Below are 20,702 nucleotides of genomic sequence, written 5' to 3'. Positions count from 1 at the left end.
TACAAATGGGAACTATCCCTGGCTTGTGTAAATGTTTTGTTTCTTTATCTGAGGCCTGATTTCACAGTTTTCCTTTCTTGACACTGTGCGATTTTTTAAGATGACTTCAAATTAAAGCTAGAATCTATCTGAGTACCACTGATTTTAAATCTGCTATTGCTTTTCAAAGACTACTGTAAAACAATATCTAATAAAAATATTTTTATAATGATGTCCTAATGAAGAACATATTTTTAAATATCCCTCTGTCTCTAACATGTAGTAATATTACTGTTGTATTTATTCTCTCAAATGTGCTAAATGCATAGGTACAGTAACTTTCTCAATAACATTCCCAACTGAGGGAATTACATAATCAAAAACATAGGGGCATAAAAATCTATTACCAAAATCATCAGCAACTTTCCACTACTGAAATGTAGATAATATAAGGATATGTGGTATACAAGAAAGCTAAATAGTGGAATAAATCCAGATGCTACTTAACAAATGAACCTAACTCAGAATGGTCAAGTTGCTGAAATTCTAGTGAATGTCTGTACCAGGATTTTAATCCAGATGTGTCTATTCCAGATTTCAAGCTCTTATTGGCTATATTATGCTACCTTTAGATATGCACATACAATCATTCTACCTGTTCATACATGCCTTTTACTGAAATAAACAACACTTCGACATAAAATAGTGTTTGATGTAACAATCTTTACAGTATTATCATAACTTAGATAGTAGTCTCATAACTATCATAAAATTCCCTTTAATAGTATATCAATATTGGAAAATACAGATAAAAAAGACTGTAAAATTAATTTTACTTCCTGTGCATAACCATTGCATGTTTTTAAACACTTTCTGTGCTTATATGTATTTAAGTGATTATATATAAATGATTATATATAATCATTTATATGTATTTAAGTGATTATATATAAATCTTCCCTTTTCACTTAGTGTGAACATGTTTTTATATTTAGAATTTAAGAGTAACTGTAAACCATACCATAATTTATTAAACTACAGCACCACAGTAAACATTAGATGTTTACTAATCTGTCTCTGTGCATATCTCTTTAAGAAGAATATTTTTGAAGCAATTGTTGATTCAAAGATTTGTACATTTTTAGGCCTTAGATGTTACTGAAGTATGAAGAATGCTGAATTCCTCATCTCTAATATTTATTGCAAAGGTTTTCTTCCTCCCTATGTAGAGATTTTGAGTAACATGATGACCAACTTACTTTGTTTTCAGGAGATGATTTTTCTTTGATTCAACAAGAAATATTTATGGTTAAAGAATGTAAACATTGCAACATTGTTGCCTACTTTGGAAGCTATCTCAGGTAAGAAACAAACAAAGCATCTACTCTTTCTGGATTTTATATCTTATTTGCTACCACTCTCCTTCCTTTTCAGGTAAGTGTCATTGTATGTGGGAACTTTTAAATTACACCATCCAAAGTTGTAAAATTTTTAGGGCTTTCTTTTCATTTCATTATATTAATTAAAGTACCTCCTTTATTTGGTTATACCTTAGGGCAACCTTAATGAAATATTATGAATGATTAAAGTATTTATCTTACAAAACTATTCATAATCTAAACCTTTAAGATGGGAACTAATCTGAAACTGATGTGCTTTCCTGCATATTGAAGAGAGATTCCTGTAGCAGTTTCCTGTTACCCTCTGCACTATATCCTGACTCTTGATGTATGGAAGAGTGTAAGCCTTAGAATACTTACTTCAGTAATTGAAAATTACCAGCTAATATAATTTTCTCTTCATAATAGTCGAGAAAAACTGTGGATTTGTATGGAATACTGTGGTGGCGGATCACTTCAAGATATTTATCATGGTACTGTGAATTTAACTTTATACTTTAAAATTGACTTTGACATTAATGATTATTGTTTAACATTTCTAGCCCCCCGGGAAATTAATATGTAGAGATTTACTCTTTTATATTCTTTTGTTCTGTTCCCAGAGTACTGCATAAAAGAAACCTAAGATTTTTGTTGTTGGTGGAGCCAGAACCAAGAAATTCAAAATCATTTTTACCATCCAAATTTTACTTTTTAGATTTTTTTAGATGTAATCTCTAGGAAAGTGTTGTGTTTACTAATGAAACTGCCTAACCTCCCTTACAAGAATTGAAATGTAAAGAGTAATTCACAAGGGAAACTATGTATCTATCTTAATAACTTAACTGTCTAACCAGAAAAATAGTTCACTTGTTACTGAAATAACTTTGCATTAAAATGTATAATTATTTTTAAAAATTGGGGTATTTTATTTAGCATTCTGTTAATTAGGCAGTTTTTTTAGTTGACTTTGCTTAATAATAATATTTAGAAATAATTTGGCTCTATAGTTAGTTTCCAATTTGTTTTGTTATTTACAATGTCTTGAATTTTCTAGAATTTGTAAAATTAAGATTGTATCCTTAAAACATATTTTTTCTTGTTTAACATGCATGTGAGATAGTAAAACTCCCATTGCAACTATGCATAGTTTGTTATTTATTCTTAGTCTGTTATTAAATTATGTGACTGGGCACAATGGTGTACACCTGTAATCCCAGAGGCTCTGGAGGCTGAGGCAGGAGGATTACAAGTTCAAGGCTAGCCTCAGCAACTTAGTGAGTCCCTTCAGCAACTTAGCAAGACTCTGTTTCAAAATTAAAAGGACTGGGGAAGTGGCTCAGGAGTTGAGCATCCCTGGGTTCAATCCCTGATACCAAAAAAAAAAAAAAAAAGAAGAAGAAGAAGAAGAAGAATTATGTGAAATATTTTAAAATATTTTTATTTTGAATTTTTACAATGGAAGCCTTATTGACTTTTTGCCATGTAATTTTCAAATGTAGCCATAATATAAAAACAGAAGTGATGTTTCAGTTTATATATAACTTGTAGAAGTGAAAGTTTAAAAAAAATTCAGTAGACTATTAGTTGAATAAACTATACTGTACTTGTGATATGGAATATTTTGTAGCACTTAAAACAATGAAATGGATTTGTATATTGACTTAAATAATCCTCAATAATAAATATATCATGGTTAATCATACTAAAGCTTTCAAAAATTATTTTTTTGTAAGTATACATATGAATGAATGTAAATGCAAGCAAAATAAAAGGCTGCATTCCAGACAGATAAGTCAGTACTCCTAAGGAGGGAAAGCAGGACTCAGATATAAAATTCTGAATTATAATAAAAATTAATTGATATATTACTTCATTATAAACTTTTAATATAGTAGTTATCTAATTTTTATAACAAATAACCCATAACAAAAAGGTGCTGGTCACTATCTCTTTATTTAAAAAAAAAAAAAAGGTTTACCACATAAATGTTACACATAGACATTACAATTTCTACTCTTAAGAATTTCAAAATAAGAACAAATGCCACTTTAAAAAAAACAAATGCTTAATCTCTTATTTAGTAGTCTTTCTTTTTCTTATGTAGTGCAAAACTGGAATGACTGTTCTCTTTTATCCTGTTTTTGGTTTTAAAGAATTATCAGTAACCTAGGCACAGTGGCACCTGCCCATAATCCCATCTACTCAGGAGGCTGAGGCAGGAGGATTACAAATTCAAGGCCAGCCTCAACAATTTAGCAAAACTCTGTCTCAAAATAAAAAGGACTGGCAATGTAGCTCAGTGGTCGAGATCAGTAGGTTCAATCCCCAGTATTACTAAAAAATAAAGATTATTGGTAGAAAACAGTTCTATGCTACTGATTTAAAATCCTTATCTATGATTTTATGAAGAATAATAATCTTTATATGAAGTTTTTATTTAATTGTTATTTTTATCTGTTTACACTTTTATAAAATGAGAACTCTTAAGAATATGGATAAAATTAAACTATACAGATGGCAGTTTTTACTGCTTTCCCTTTTAATTTTAAAAAGTTATTTTGAGACATCAATTTTATTCCTTCATAAAATTGCTGTTAATTGGAGTCCAAGAAGTGTGCATTTCTATAAATAGTATCCTAAAAAAACAGTAGTCAAGAATATCTACACTTATAAATTAAATGCTATTAATTAAGTGGTTTGTATTACTACTAGTCCATCAATTTACTAAGAATCAGAGTTTTATTCCTAAGTAGGTGTAGAAACGCAGTGATGAAAATGTGCAGTGAAATGTTTTTCTCGTAACTACCTGGGTTTCACTGTCAGCAAACACCATCCCAGATTTTCTCTCATGGTATTGAAAGACAGAGTTCCAAAGTCTCTTATTAGGTACTTGCATAAGAGGGATTTTATAGTTCATATTAGGGAGAGAGAGATCTGTTTGCCAAAAGTGATCTGGCTACTGTTAAATTCTCAGATAAGGTACCGGATCAAGCCTCCCTGCCTTGACAGGTGTGGTAAAGAATTATGCTAAAGAGATAATATCTTGATGTTTAAAAAAGTGATGATGCTTTTCAGTGTTTCAGTAACCAAACTGTCTGTGCTTGATAAACATATATAACTAACTGTCATTAGTTATATATGTTTATCAAGTTTCTTGGCTTTTTTTTAAAAAAAAATTTTCAGAATTGAGATCATATTATGTCCATTGCTTTCTACAGAACTTCCTATTCACACTTAATGGGCGCTTAATATTTTCACTTACTAAAGTTGTTATGAAATAAATCTCTTATTTTTAGAGTACATTTTCAGTCTCAGTGTTACCTTTTCTTGTTTTGTTTTGTTTCTTGATTACAAAGATAATGCATGTTCCTGGTCAGAAGAGAAGTCATTCAGTGAAATACAGAGAAGTTTTACAATAGTTTGTCATTTTAAAAAGTAGACTATTTTTAATTTGTTATGTTCAAACATGTAACAATGTGGTCTTTTTCTTTCTAGTTACTGGACCATTATCAGAATTGCAAATAGCCTATGTATGCAGAGAAACCTTACAGGTACTATGTTTGCTTATGTAGATAGGCAATTCTGGTTCATAATCAATAACTATAGAGAAAGGGTAAGCCAAAATGTTTTTTTAATTCCCATCTCATAGTATAATTCTGTAAAACTAGTTGTATTTTTTTCATGAGCAAGTCACAAGAATTCACTTAAGCTGATGCTAACATATGCAGTGGTGGTAAGCGGTGTTCTGCTTTCATGCTAATACAAGTGATCATTTAAAGTAGTCTACTTTGTTGCTTGACCCACATTGCTACAATGCTAAGGAAAGCCATGGGTACAAATTTGTTTTCGTGAATGAATCACCAGACTTCTCAATTGTCTAAGCTTTCCCTTGAAGTTTTATAGCAGTGAAAATTATCTCTTCCAGAGAATATGAACCATTTCTCCCAAAATAAACTAAATTTGCACATTAATAACCCAGAGCATTATCTGGAATACCTAATTCTATGGGATGTTAATACATGTCATTGGAAACAGAACCCCTTTATCTAAGTTTGTGTTAAACAAATGGCTTTGCTTCTTTACTTCAGGAACTGTAAGAGCTTTTAGTATACTAAAGTGAATCTGCAGTAGAGGTATAGAGCATGTCGCTTCCTTATTTATTTATTATTTATTTATTTATAGTTCCCTCGAAGACTACTCATTGAGAAAATTAGCAATTAATAACTTTGTTCATATACTTTAAGGCATTTAGATGATGAGGAGGAATTAAGTAGTAACTGTAGGGTTTTGTCTTCATTTTTTAAAAATTTATAACTGATAATCATTAATTGATAATTTTATATGTGGCTCTTTCATACTTTAGAAACTAGGAGTTTGAACCAGATCTAGGAGAGAGTTCTAATTAGTTTATTAAGTTAGTTTCCATGTAGGAGTTTGAACAGATCTAGGAGAGAGTTCTAATTAGTTTATAAAGTTAGTTTCCATGTAGTTTTACATCATGCCAGATCTTACTGTGAAATATATGAAAGTAAATTTAGTATTTATGTTCATGTGCATGTATATGCGTGTGTGTGTGTGTGTGTGTGTGTGTGTGTAGTCATCATTTGGTATCCATGGGGAATTGGTTCCAGGACACTTTAAGATACCAAAATTGGCACATCTTCAAATCCTTTATATAAAATTGTATAATATTTGGGCTGGGACTTTAGCTCAGTGGCAGAGCTTGCACAGCATGTATGAGGCACTGGGTTCAATCTTCAGCACCACATTAAAAAATAAATAAATTAAATAAAGATATGCTGTCTATCTATAACTATAAAAATTTTTTTAAAATAGTGTAATATTTGCTTGTGACCTATGCACATCCTCTTGTACACTTCAGATCATTTCTAGATTACTTATAATACCTAGGACAATATAAGTGCTATATAAATAGTTGTTAATACTGTATTGTTTAAGGATGACAAAAAAAGAAGAGTCTATATGTTTAGGACAGACTTTTTTCCCCAAAAGTATTTTAGTCCATGGTTGGTTAAATCCATGAATGCATAAATCATGGATATGGAGGGCTAACTTTTTAGTTTTCCCCAAGGTATTTATATAACATAAAAATCTATTATATTTACATAAAATATAAACCTAACCACATACTCATAGTAGAGAATTATTGATAAATTCATTTTCTTCATATTTTAATTTCCAAGTTCATTGTTTCTTTAAGAGTGGAAGTGAAAAAACAGCAGCTTGGATTTCATTCTATATCTGATATATAACCTTAGCTTATATGGTTCTAGTTCCCCAAATATAATGAGTTTTGTAGGGAATGATTTCTAAATTTAAATTAGTTTAAATTTTCCACATCTGGTATAAATGGAGTAACAGAGTAACATGTACCTTGTTCCCTGAAGCAATCAAAGAAACTAGGAAGCATATATGAAATAGTGGTTTTTAAAAACTGGACATAGAGGCTGGGATGTAGCCCATTAATAGAGTACTTGCCTAGCACGCATGAAGCCCTAGCTTTGATCCTGAGCACCACAAAAGAGAGATGACATCAAGTATTAAAGGCCTGAGAGATAGAAAACAAGGAGCAGGCCCTGGTATAGGGAGGAAGAACCCTTGGTGCAGGGAGACCAAGACAGCTAGAGTCTTCAGGATAAAGTACTGGAGAGTATTTATAAAAATCCAGAAACATACCAGCCAGGTGTGGTGATGCATGCCTTTAATCCTAGCCAACTCTTGATGCTGAGGCAAGAGGATTGCAGGTTCAAGGTCAGCCTTAGCAATTTAGGGAGATCCTGTCTCAAAATAAAAAAATAAAATAAATAAGGACTGGAAATGTGGCTCAGGGATAAAATGTCCCTAAGTTCAATCCCTACCACCTGCCCCTAAAATCCAAAAATATGCAGTACCCAAAGAGCAAAGTTCATAATGTTGGGTGTCCAAAGATTACCAGAAATGCAAAGAAGTATAATAAGGAGAAATCAATGAAACTAACTCACAACTGATAAGATGCTAGAATTAGCAAATAAGATAAGAAAGCAATTTGAGATACAGAAGATGTTTAAAAAAAAAAAAAAAAAAAGGCCAAAATCAAACTTCTAGGGATGAAAGCTACAATGTATGATGAACTCAACAAGGGATGGAATTAATGATAGTTTAGATATTGAAAAATACACATATGTGAGTGTGTGTTTGTATGTATATGTACATTTGTGGGAATTTGAGGGTATGTTTGTAAAAAAATGTATCCAAAAAGAAGCACAGAAATAAATGATTTTTTTAAAAAATGAAAAGCCAGGCATGGTATTAGAAGCCCATAGTTCTAACAACTCAGAAGGCTCAAGTCGGAAGATTGCTTGAGACCAGGACTTCAGAGCCAATCTGGGAAACACAAGACCTGATCTCAAAAAATAAAATTATTAAAATGTAATTTCAGGTGACCTAATATTTGTATAGTTTTTCTTACTGAAGTAGAAGACAAAAAGGGGGAGAAAGGAATGAAAACAATATTTGAAAAGTAAACATGGCTGATATTTCTCCAAATTTATTGAACACTCTTAATACATAGACTCCAAGCATAAAACAAACCAAGGATAGGAAACATGGGGGGAAGCATACTAAGGAATATCATCATCAAATTGCTCATTTGATAATGAGAAAACCTTAGAAATACTTAGAACAAAAGAATACATTGCATGCAAACAAAAAGATGATGGCAGGATTATCATTAGAAACAGTTAAGACAATAGTGGAGAGCCTAAAGGTAGAGAGAAATTGTTGATCTAGAGTTCAATATGTAGAAAAAATATCTTTTAAAAATAATTTTTTCAGGGGCTAGGGTTGTGGCTCAGCGATAGAGCGCTTGCCTCGCACATGTGAGTCCCTGGATTTGATCCTCAGCACCACATAAAAATAAACAAAATAAAGATATTGAGCCCATGTAGAACTTAAAAAAAAATTGTTTTTCATACATATAAAAGCCAAAAGAACTAAAAGAAGGACTCTTTTGGGGATGATAAATGCATTCATTCAAAATTATGTTTTAGTAAAATATTTCCAATTTTTATCAGAAAATGAATTAAAAATCTTTAAGATATAGTAAATGTTGATTAGTAAAAAGAAACTCTTCTAATTTTTATCCCTCCAAGAAAGACATTCTATTCTAGTTTTTTTGTTCAGTGAGAACTAAGTAGAAAATTTTAGAGTCAACTTTGTAATTTTGCTAACACATACTTTTTTTTTTTAAACCTCAGGGTCTTGCCTATTTGCATACTAAAGGCAAAATGCATAGAGATATCAAAGTAAGTTCATTTACTATGTTTAAATTGCTAATTGTATTGGAAGAAATTTTTTATGCTAATTTAATAGAATTTGTATTTTTGTTTTAGGGTGCAAATATTTTATTGACAGACCATGGTGATGTAAAATTAGGTATGTTATTTCAAATTTTTAAATTTTTTTCAAAAAATTTAATGAAATTTTAGATGAGAATTGACATTTAATTTTAATATTCATATTGAATCACAATAATGTTTATACTTTAGCCCAGTAATATTTATTCCTGAGACTCAGTTTATAGAAGTTAATCCTAAAGATGAAAAGACCAGATTTATATAAGTATTTAGTCATTATTATTTATAGTAGAAAAAATAGAAACCTAAGTCTAGCAATAGAAAAACTGTTAAACTACATTTTATCACTCATGGAATATTATCCAATCAGAAATTTTTTTTTAATATATGAGAGTACAATCGCCTGATATATTAAATGACAAAAATGAACTAGATGTGTATTTGTTTTTTTATAACTCTTTTTAATGACAAAACAATATAAAAAATTATATTTAGAAAAAAAGTCCTTTTTTTTTTTCTTTTGGTACCAGGGATTGTACTCATGGGCACTCTACTACTGAGCCACATCCCTATTTTCTATTTTTTATTTGAGACAGGGTCTCACTGAGTTGCTAAGTACCTCGACATTGCTGAAGCTGGCTTTAATCTTGAGATACTCCTGTCTCAGCCTCCCAAACCATTGGGATTATAGGTGTGCGCCACCGCACCCAGCAAAAAGGACATTTTTAAAAATAGTTTTATCTGTTGTTAAGATAAAAAGGAATTCAGAAATGTGTCTTTCCCATTTGTTTTAATGGTTTTGTTGTTGTTGTTCTTCCCCAAATTTACTTCAGTAAGCCTGTAATAAAAGTATTTTTATTCGCTTTGTTCTTAATAAAGTACATTTTCACTATAGTAAAATGCTATTGAATTCTTTTAATGAGTTTGTTAGAAACTAGGAAATATTTAGGTATTCAATTTATGTACAATTACCTGATGTAAATATCTGAACTATTAATAATGCTATGCCTATAACATTACTGAAACTGAAACTTAGAAACATCACTTGTTCTGAAAAGACTTAAAATTTTCTGTTCTGTTCTTTTTCTTCATTAGCTGATTTTGGGGTTGCTGCAAAAATAACAGCTACTATAGCAAAGCGAAAATCTTTCATTGGCACACCTTATTGGTAAGAGATTACTGTGATTGGTACATTTTTATCTCTTCATGGTTAATGATCAATCTCTATACTTAATAATTCCAGTTACTGGCAAGTTACTCTTTCTAAAATACTGTTTTAGTATTTTAGAAAGAAATACAATAGGAGACATGGCAATAAATCTTAATATGTAAAATAATTTAGTTATTGCAATAGAAATTGACAGTTCATATAAAGGATTAGATTCTTTAATAAGCAGATAATAATTTAGATAATTTATTATTCACAAAGTAGCTCCATACTTCATACCTAATGCCAAAATAGTCATCATTAATTATCTGCTTTAAGAGTTGAAGAAGCTTTCTTGGCATAAAACCTTAAAGGGAAAGATTGATCACTTTTTACATGAAAATTTAAAACAAGCATGTCTGCCACCTTAAAATTTAAGTAATAAAACAGGAAATACTGGCTAAAATATGCCACCCTATGTTTAATACTTCAATATGTAACTTCTTAAAAGTCAGTAGACTGTTTTATTAAAAGCAGAGTTATTAAATTAATATATATAAGAAGTCACAAAATATGAAAAGTGTTTCCCTTGATGAACAAAAATATAAAGTGAACAATGATATTCTTTTCTATCAAATTGGAAAACATCTGGAATCATGAATAATCCCTTCTATCACTAAATATTTGTGAAAATTGATAGAAAATTTTTGAAGAAACTGAAATTGATTATCATGCATGTATGAGTTTGTCAGGATGAACCCAAACCGTGTATAACCTTAAAGCTCTAATAAAAAAATAAATAAAGTAAGCCTATGTTATTGCAAACTCAATTTAATTAGGAATGATGCAGAAAAGTCCTCTGTAAACTGAATACTTTATTCAAAGTGTTTATACATAGCCCAGAATAAATTGTTGCTTGTCTGGGGAAAAATAAATAAATAATAAGTTAAGAGAAAAGAAATTTTTTTTGAAAAGTAATTTAGCTGTTATGTTTTCAAAAATCATAAGCATCTTTTGGGGTTTTTTTAATTTTTTTTTTATTTTCGGTAATGAAGCTTGAACCCAGGGGTGCTTTACAACTGAATCACCTCCTGGAATAAGTTAAGAAAATCATATACATCTTCTCAATTCAAAGGAAGAATATGCTAAAAATGTTAAAAATTATGTTGTAAAAGATGAATAGTCAGTGGATTAAGCTTATGGCAGATTACTAATCAAAATATCAAGATTAAAAGTAGCATATGTGGGGGCTGGGGATGTGGCTCAAGTGGTAGCGCGCTCGCCTGGCATGCGTGCGGCCCGGGTTCGATTCTCAGCACCACGTACAAACAAAGATGTTGTGTCCGCCGATAACCAAAAAAAATAAATATTAAAAATTCTCTCTCTCTCTCTCTCTCTCTCTCTCTCTCTCTCCTCTAAAAAAAAAAAAAAAAAAGTAGCATATGTGGGCTGGGGTTGTAGCTCAGTGGTAGAGCAATTGCCTAGCATGTGTGAGGCACTGGGTTCGATTCTCAGCACCACATATGAATAAATGAATAAAATGAAGGTCCATTAACAATTTTTAAAAGTAGCATATGCAAGGGAATTTAAAAGATGTGTTTTATAAAAGACATGTTTAAGTTAAAAGTATGAATGAGAATGTGTGAAAGAATGACTGTTTTGGTTGAGATTGTGCTTCACTTGTTTTCCATATTTTTTTCATGTATTCCAAATTCTCTTCAGTTATCATATACTACTTTTAATAACAGGAAATCCCCAGTAAATGTTATATGAAAATGCAGGTAAGTTGGGTTATCTTTAGAATTCCCTTCAGTGAAATTCCCATTTCCCTCTTCTGTTGTAAACACTCTTCTCCAGTCAGAATTTTCTGGTTTTCTTCCCTGATCATACTATGTGAAATACTGCTACTTTAGTTGTATTTGTTACCTCTTCAGGAATACCTTTTCCTGTTTTTATGTTAAGTTCTCCCCATTGCAAAGAGTGACACACACTCGGCTTTTCATCACCTATGGAAAACTGATGGGTCAGCAGCTAAGCCAGGAAGCACAACAGTGTTAGCCTGGCATTCCTGTTAGCCACCACTAAATGATTCTAGTGGGCAGAGGAAATGAAATTGATTTGCTTTTTCTGTGCTCCAGCTCAACCTTTCCTGTATGAAACTTGCCTTTAATTTTCAGCTCCATAGTAATCATTTTCTTCTCTTCAGTCCTGGATCCATTAGTATATATATAGAACTCACATGTAGTATATACATTTATAGGTTAGCATTTTTAGTATATATCTTACATATCATTAACCACACTTAAATTGAAAGTGTATTAAGAGAACTTTTTGTAACTTAAATGCATATAAAAGCAACTTGTGGATATTCAATATAAATATAAGTTAATTCTAAATAGTAAATGTTGAAATAAAAAGAACATTTCTCCTGGGTAGTATCATTTGTACTGTATAATGTCAGATGCCATCATACACCTCTTACTCCCAAGTAACTGCAAGTCAGCTACTCAGTTGACCTTCAGTCTTCTATATACTTGATAATAGCTCTACATAAGGATCTTACAAGCGTTTTATACTCAGGTCAATATCTTCAGTCCGCCCTGTTTATCCTATTCATTCTACCATAGCCTTCTAAAAGTCCTTTTTCTTTTTTCCTTGGTATACTTGAAATAGTTCTCAAACTCACGTATCTGTTTTTTCCTCCTCTCACACTGTCCTTCATGTTGTCATGAGTTCTGGATTAAGATTGCTGTCATAATTGAGTCTTTCAAGGGGGTCTAGAAAATCTAAATAAACATTCTTTTATAATCAGTAGGTCATTGATAATCTAGCTTCGACTTCTAAGGTTTATTTTCCGAACACTCTCTAGACCTTTTAAACATCTGTTGCAAAGGATAATATTTTTCCATTTCCTATCACAGGCATACTTTTATAAGATAAAATAAAAATGAATTGTTAAAAATTGGTCATACATTTGGACAAGGGAGAATGCTTACTCTTTCTGTACTTATTGCCGAATGATAACTAGCTGTGTACAGCCCATCTCATCTGTGGATCACACATACTGAGTTGCCCTGCACCAGCAGCCCTTTAGGTGATTCACATGCATTCCTTGTTTTCCTGCATTTGCAATCTGAAATGACTCTTCACTCAATTTAGCTCCCTGCTGATTCATTTTTTAAGTCTTATCTCCATTGGGAAGTTTTCTGTGATCTTCACAGTGTTTTAGGTATTCTTTTTCATTTTCCTGTATTACATAACAAGATTCACCTAACACAAACTAAAGTAAAAAGAAAGGTTTTTCTCAGGTCACCAGTATTCAAGATTTTTAAATAATAAATTTTAAAAGAGTATGTATATGTGTGTATGTGAGAGAGAGAGAGAGAGAGAGAGAGTATGTGTGTGTGTGTGTGTGTGTGTGTGTGTTAAGTCTTTCCTGGTGAAGTTTCTTCTTTCCTAGTAAAGAGCTCTTAGCTTATTTTCCATCCAAATCTAATGGTTATAACAAGAAGTAGTATTTTTTTGAAAATGAAAATATTATGTTCATTCATTGGTTCTAGGATGGCTCCAGAAGTTGCAGCAGTAGAGAAGAATGGTGGCTATAACCAACTCTGTGATATCTGGGCTGTGGGAATAACTGCAATTGAACTTGGAGAACTTCAACCACCTATGTTTGATCTTCATCCAATGAGGTGTTTTCATTATTTATAATTATGCAGTTATCAGGGGGCTGGGATTGTGGCTGAGAGGTAGACTGCTCTCCTAGCACTGGGTTCAATCTTTAGAACCATATAAAAATAAAAATAAAGATATTGTGTCCACTCATAACTAAATATTTAAAGAAAATTATGCAGTTATCAATCAGGTCTTTGGAAACCTTGTGATACTGGGATTACAGTTATTTTAATTATGTCAGAATAGAAAAACTATTGTAAAGGACTGGTAAGTAGTTACATTCAAACACTGCTTGGTTGCATTGCTGCTCCTCAAACAGAGTGAGTTGCCTGCATTGTTTGAAGTTTTCCCATAAAATATTTTTCCTTAATAATCAGAATAGGACATGCCAGTTATTATTAAATAAGTCTTTTGGAGTCTTTATTTTCATTCCTCCATTAATTGATGTTGTTTCTTGTCCTATATGAAATGGTAAAATGCACAAGAGATTTTATTTTACTATCTCATTTGATTTTCTTTCTCTTACTCTGTCTAGGAATTATGAAGAAATAACTATGCTTAGAATAATTATCATATATCTTAGGATATATTGTCATTCAGAAATAAATATTTGAGGGCTTTTGAAAGTTTTTTTCATATTTTGAAGGACAGATATATGGGACCAAAATTTAACTTTAAATGGTAGAAAATCAAAGGGAAAATTAGAATGGGGAAAATGTTCTCTTAATGTATGATCAACCATGAATTAATGTGTGCTACATAAGGAACTCATTTAAAGACAATAGGAGATAGAGTATTTAGGAGCAAGTATCAGGTAAAGAAACATAGGGGAAAACTAAAACTACACAAGTTAAAAGATATCTACTGTTCTCTTGATTGCCAATAGGTACAGACTTTGAAGGAAATAATTTTGTGTTATTTGTTAATACAAATATTTCAGTTATTCTGCTACTAAGAAAATTATACTTAGGAAATAATTCAAGGATTAAGAATTATTAATTTTAGAATAATAGGAAAAAATCTAAATGATAGTTGCTGAATTATTAAATTGTTTAGCAGTTAGGGGCAGCCCTTGAATATGTGTATACCAAATGAACATGGAAAATTGATTAGTGATTTAAAATTAGAACACATAATAATAATAATGCAATAATTGATTAGCATTTAAATAAATACAAAGAAGTGCAGAAAATTTAAAATACTAGAATGGCAAGAATATACATAATATAGATTTTTTTTCCGTTGAATCATTTCATTTTTAAAATGAGAAAATATCTACTATGTTTAAAACAAAAAAGTTTACTTAGAATCCTGGAAGGGGTTTTTGTAGGAAATACTAAAATGAAGCACTTTAAAAATTCCCTCTTAAGTCTTCCATCTTTCTTCTCCATAGTACAAAGGAAAATGGGTCAAAGATGAATTAAACAGAGATTGACATTTCTGTAATATATTCTTAAAGGAAGTAGGTGCAATTTGCCTATACACTCAAATAATTGTTGAAGTCAGTCTTTGGTTAAATGTACAACCAACCTAAAGTTAGAATAATATATCTCTATGTGTCCCAATGGCATTCCTCATAGAAATAGAAAAAGCAGTCATGAAATTCATCTGGAAAAATTAGAGACCCAGAATAGCTAAAGCAGTCCTTAGCAGGAAGAGTGAAGCAGGGTAGCATCACTATACCAGACCATAAACTATACTATAGAGCAATAGTAACAAAAACAGCATGGTATTGGCACCAAAACAGACTGGCACACCAGTGGTACAGAATAGAGGACACAGAGACTGACCCACAAAATTACAATTATCTTATATTAGGCAAAAGTGCCAAAAACATGTATTGGAGAAAAGATAGCCTCTTCAACAAATGGTACTGGGGAAACTGGAAATCCATATGCAACAAAATGAAATTAAACCCCTATCTCTCACCATGCACAAAACTCAAAATGGATCAAGGACCTAGGAAAAAACCAGAGACCCTGCGTCTAATAGAAGAAAAAGTAGGCCCTAATTTTCATCATGTGGGATTAGGCCCAAATTCCTTAATAAGACTCCTGTGGTACAAGAATTAAAATCAAGAATCAATAAATGGGATGGATTCAAACTAAAAAGTTTCTTCTCAGCAAAAGAAACAATTTGTGAAGTGAATAGAGAGCCTGCATCTTGAGAGCAAATCTTTACCCCTCACACGTCAGATAGAGCACTAGTCTCTAGGGTACATAAAGAACTCAAAAAGCTAAGCACCAAGAAAACAAATAACCCAATCAGTAAATGGGCCAAGGCCCTGAACAGACACTTCTCAGAAGATGATATACAGTCAGTCAACAAATATATGAAAAAATGTTCATCATTGCTAGCAATTAGAGAAATGCAAATCAAAACTGCTCTAAGATGTCATCTCACTCCAGTCAGAATGGCAGCTATTATGAATACAAACCACAGTAAGTGTTGGTGAGGATGTGGGGGAAAGGGTGCACTCCTACACTTGGTGGAACTGCAAATTGGTGCAGCCAATATGGAAAGCAGTTTGGAGATTGCTTGGAAAACTGGGAATGGAACCACCATTTGACCCAATCCCTCTCCTCAATCTATACCCAAAGGACTTAAAAACCGCATACTACAGGGACACAGCCACATCAATGTTTATTGCAGTACAATTCACAATAGCTAAACTATGGAACCAACCCAGATACCCTTTAGTAGATGCATGGATAAAAAAAAATGTGGCATTTATACACAATGGAATATTACTCAGCACTAAAAGAGAATAAAATCATGGCATTTTCAGGTAAATGGATGGAGCTGGAGGAGATAATGCTAAAATGAAGTTAGCCAATTCTATACATCAAATGCCGAATGTTTTCTCTGATATAGGAGGCTGATTCATAGTGGGGAAGTGAGAGGGAGCATGGGAGGAATAGATGAACTCTAGATAGGGCAGAGGGGTGGGAGGGGAAAGAAGGGGGCAGGGGGTTAGAAATGGTGGTGGAATGTGATAGTCATCATTATCCAAAGTACATGTATGAAGACACGAATTGGTGTGAATATACTTTGTATAAACCAAAAATATGAAAAAATGTGCTCTATATGTGTAATAAGAATTGTAATGCATTTTGCTATCATGTAAATTTAAAAATTAATTCAAAAATATATATGTATTATAGAATTATATGTAATTATATAGACATGTGCTTAAGATATACTACAAGGGCTGGAGTTGTGGCTCAGCGGTAGAGCACTTGCCTCGAACGTGCGAGACCCTGGGTTCGATCTTTAGCACCACATTAAAAAATAAACAAGTGAAATAAAGGTGTTGTGTCCAACTACAACTAAAAAGTAAAAAAATAAAAAAATATATTCTACTATTTATATAGGTATCATGGTAGTAAAACTTCTAACATTTGGTAACTTTGCTCTGTGAATAAGGGCTTATTTGAAATTTAAAGATATTTTCTATAGGTAGGAGAAATTTTGCATATGCTATCCAAAATATTAAAAATTTGATTTCTCTATCTCAAAACAGTTTTATTCAGTGCCTACATATATAGTAGTCTTGTATAAATTCATTACAGAGTATTTATTGATTATTAGCTGTAGTAATAAAAGTACTTGGTGTTGTTTTTAACTAAAATTTTTTTATTTCAGGGCTCTCTTCTTAATGTCAAAAAGTAATTTTCAGCCTCCAAAACTAAAGGACAAAACAAAGTGGTGAGTTAATGAATACATGGTTTCATAGAATTTTACAATGGGAAGGAACATAGTTCCTTTATTTTATAGATGATGAAACCAAAGCCCAGAGGCATTAAGCATTTTGCCCAGAGTTACATCCTAATTTACTTGCACAGTTATGGCAAGAATCTAGGTTTATTTTCCACTCAGTGTTCTTTTATAATCCACTGCTCTTGTTAAACTCGTTTGTTTCTCTTAACTTGGCAACTTGAGAAAGAGGCATGGTGAAGAAAGGATTTGAAATTAATATATGAAGATTTTTGATCTGTATTATTTTACATCCATTAATTATATATTGACTTGCATGGATGATGATGTTTGAAAAGATTTCCCAGATGCTGTTGACACTTACAGTCAGTTTCTCTTGGTTTTTCCTTCTGTAAAACTTGAAGAAGGGGCTGTAGCTGTGGCTCAGTAGTAGAGCACTTGCACTGGCATGTGTGAGGCCGTGGGTTCAATCCTCAGCATCACATATAAATAAACAAGTAAATAAATAAATAAATAAAAGATTGGTTGACAACTAAAAAAATATTTTAAAAAAACCTTGAAGTTATTACTTATTTTCTTCCTAATCTCTCCTTTCTATTATAAAGTAAAGCAGCTTGCCTGGAATTATAGTTCTTAAGAGTGTCATTAGTTAAATGGTGAAAATTGAAGTTTATTTTTTTGGTAATATCTTTTCCACATTTTATAAAATTAACCAGGCAAACAAGTTTCTAAGTTCATAAATTCGAGAGTTCTTCATCCAGATTACATGGATTTCTTGAGGTCTGTGAGCTTCCTGATTCTGTTATATAAATTTTTTCTGTCTACCTATTTATTTAGTTATTATAGTTGTAGATGGATACCATACATTTTATTTTATTTTTATTTATTTATGTATATGTGGTGCTGAGGATTGAACCCAGAGCCTCACACGTGCCAGGCAAGTGTTCTTCCACTGAGCTACAACCACAGCCCCAGAAATTTTATTTTTCTGGTGAGACAGTCGGTAGCTCATTTCAGATTTAAGACCCCTCCCCCAAGTAGATTCTTAACTGTTAGTTTTATTTAGGAGCCAGGCCAGTCTTGGGATCATGGCAGGAATGAAAGGCAAATTACACTATTGAAACAAAGGAGTTTATATCCTCCTACTAGCTGTATCCCTTTATACTGACACTGGTTTCTTCCTGTTGCTTATTGTCCAAAGTTTCTAACCATCTGGGAAATGAGGGCTTTATGTCAAAAATGACTGAATGTTTATTCAGGAACAAATGACTATTAGGTACAAATTCCAGATTAGTCATTACCACTGGAGAACCTTTGCCACTCTATGATCCACCTGACTGCATGTTATCTCTGTCAGAAGCCACCAGTTGCAGTGCAGTGATTTGATTCCTCTACTGAGAATTGCCATGTGATTGTTGTCATTGCTAGTCACTGAAATTACTTGGTTTCTTTGGTTCTTGTCCAGTATCTCCCAGTAGAATCTTGGCAGTATTGAAAACACTCCTCTTTTTCATGAATAATCAAAACATGATTCTTCTAATTTGTATCTTCTTCCTTTCCCCACTTCATCAATGCATATAGTGGGAAAATCTTTCCAGTTGCTAAAATCACTCCTTATTTATCCTTTCTTCTAAGAAATTAAGTAGCCTTTTTAGGATTTATATAGTCACTTACATTATGTACCCTACCCTTTGTGCCATCCATCTCTTTTGGAATAGCAAAACTTTTTGGTATAGTATAATGTAAATACTGTATAAATTAGGCAATAAGAAAAGTGTGTTTTTACTTCTAAGCAGAACATGAATTATATAAATGACACAGCCTACCTAATTGACACTGGTTTCTTCCTGTTCTGATTTGTATGGGTTGTATATTACTGCACTGTTACCTAATTCCATTGTACTTAAGATACAAAACTGACCCAGATGTTTCTAAGGAATAGACTGTGCTTTGGGTTTAGTTTTTTGGTTTATGTAGAACTGAGAAACGTAAGGAAAAAAATTCCATGTTTCAGACTTCCTTACTGCTTCTGAGTTAATTTTATTTAATAACACCAACAATCTAATAATATTAGTAAGATATTTTTGTACATGTCTCTTTTATTTGAAGGTCATCAACATTCCATAATTTTGTCAAAATAGCACTAACTAAAAACCCCAAAAAAAGACCAACTGCTGAAAGACTTCTAACAGTAAGTCATTGGAATTGTGAAGGGATTTCTGGTAGTCATGCAGTAATTAGACATTTCAATAGAACAAAAATACTTAGGTTTTTAATATAAAACTGTAAGTTATCTCTTACAACAGGAGTCAGCAAACTTTCTGTAAGGGAGAAAATAGAAAATATTTCAAATATTGTAGGCAGTGAGTCTCTGTCACAACTGCTTACTTTTGCCATTGCAGCATAAAAGAATCCGTTTACAGTACACATGTATGAGAATATTTTTAATACTCAATAAAACTGTATTTAGAGAAAGGCAGTGTACCAGATTTTGCCCTTGCACTATAGTTTACTGACCCCTACCTTAGAGAAAACTCAAAAATGTTGCCATCATCTAAAATTAACTGCGTTTCTTAGCTGCTTATGTGTAATTTATAGTGTGCTCTTTGAGTTTATATATGTGTAAAATACTTTTGAATGAGAAAAAGTCATAGTAATTAAACAACCTAAGAAATCTTTATAATTTAACTGAATTAAATGTATGCAAATGTAAAGTATATATGCTTTATTCTTGCTGTGATTGATGTACCATATTGTGGTATTCAATTTCATATCAGTGTTATGAGAAATAAATGTCCTTGTTATAGTTGAAGATGTAATCTTACCACCTATCATAGGTTAGACAACTTTACATAGAGAAATTATTTATGTTCTAAGCTTACCCCAAATTTTTTTTAGTTATATAATTAACAATTCATTCGCTGATTAATGTTTTTACTAATATTTGTATTAGTAGATGCCTATGCTCGTCTATGCTAGTTATTGAATGAAAGACTACAAATAACATTTTCTATAAGCCATGAAGGCGTATTCATGAAATTATTTTGTTTCATTTTTACTTAGCATACTTTTGTTGGACAGCCAGGTCTCTCCAGGGCCCTGGCTATTGAACTATTGGACAAAGTAAACAATCCAGACAATCATGCACATTACACCGAAGGAGACGATGATGATTTTGAGGTAAGAAAGAGTTTGTAACCTAATACTTGAAAATAAATGTTTAACATGGCTTTAGAGTTTACTTTCTGATTCCCTCTCTCAATTTAGTTAAAATAGTTTAGCAACAAAAGTTAATTAATTATATGAACTATACTTACTCTACATGTAGTTGTCAGTTCTTGCTTTTTTAAAAAATTGTGCTTTAATATACATAACATAACTTGTCGATATTTTTCTTAATCCTAGTTCTTGCTAGGATTAGTTCTTTTTTCCTTTTTCAGCACATGT

General features: G+C 31.8%; 1 protein-coding gene across 1 annotated transcript in view; it reads left to right on the top strand.

Moving 5' to 3' along the window:
• Positions 1-20,702, top strand: part of Map4k5 (mitogen-activated protein kinase kinase kinase kinase 5) — a 113,279-nt gene that overhangs the window by 34,360 nt on the left and 58,217 nt on the right. The window contains exons 3-12 of the mRNA XM_076850272.2: positions 1,250-1,340; positions 1,788-1,852; positions 4,857-4,912; positions 8,618-8,665; positions 8,753-8,795; positions 9,812-9,884; positions 13,424-13,555; positions 17,184-17,246; positions 19,365-19,446; positions 20,319-20,435. Coding sequence (XP_076706387.1) covers positions 1,250-1,340; positions 1,788-1,852; positions 4,857-4,912; positions 8,618-8,665; positions 8,753-8,795; positions 9,812-9,884; positions 13,424-13,555; positions 17,184-17,246; positions 19,365-19,446; positions 20,319-20,435 — 770 coding nt within the window. The remainder of the gene's footprint in view (positions 1-1,249; positions 1,341-1,787; positions 1,853-4,856; positions 4,913-8,617; positions 8,666-8,752; positions 8,796-9,811; positions 9,885-13,423; positions 13,556-17,183; positions 17,247-19,364; positions 19,447-20,318; positions 20,436-20,702) is intronic.

Source organism: Callospermophilus lateralis, chromosome 3 (genome assembly GCF_048772815.1).
Source record: "Callospermophilus lateralis isolate mCalLat2 chromosome 3, mCalLat2.hap1, whole genome shotgun sequence".
In the NCBI taxonomy this organism is placed as follows: domain Eukaryota; kingdom Metazoa; phylum Chordata; class Mammalia; order Rodentia; family Sciuridae; genus Callospermophilus; species Callospermophilus lateralis.
The sequence above is the reverse complement of the archived record's forward strand: the minus strand, read 5'-3'. Positions and strand labels throughout refer to the sequence as shown.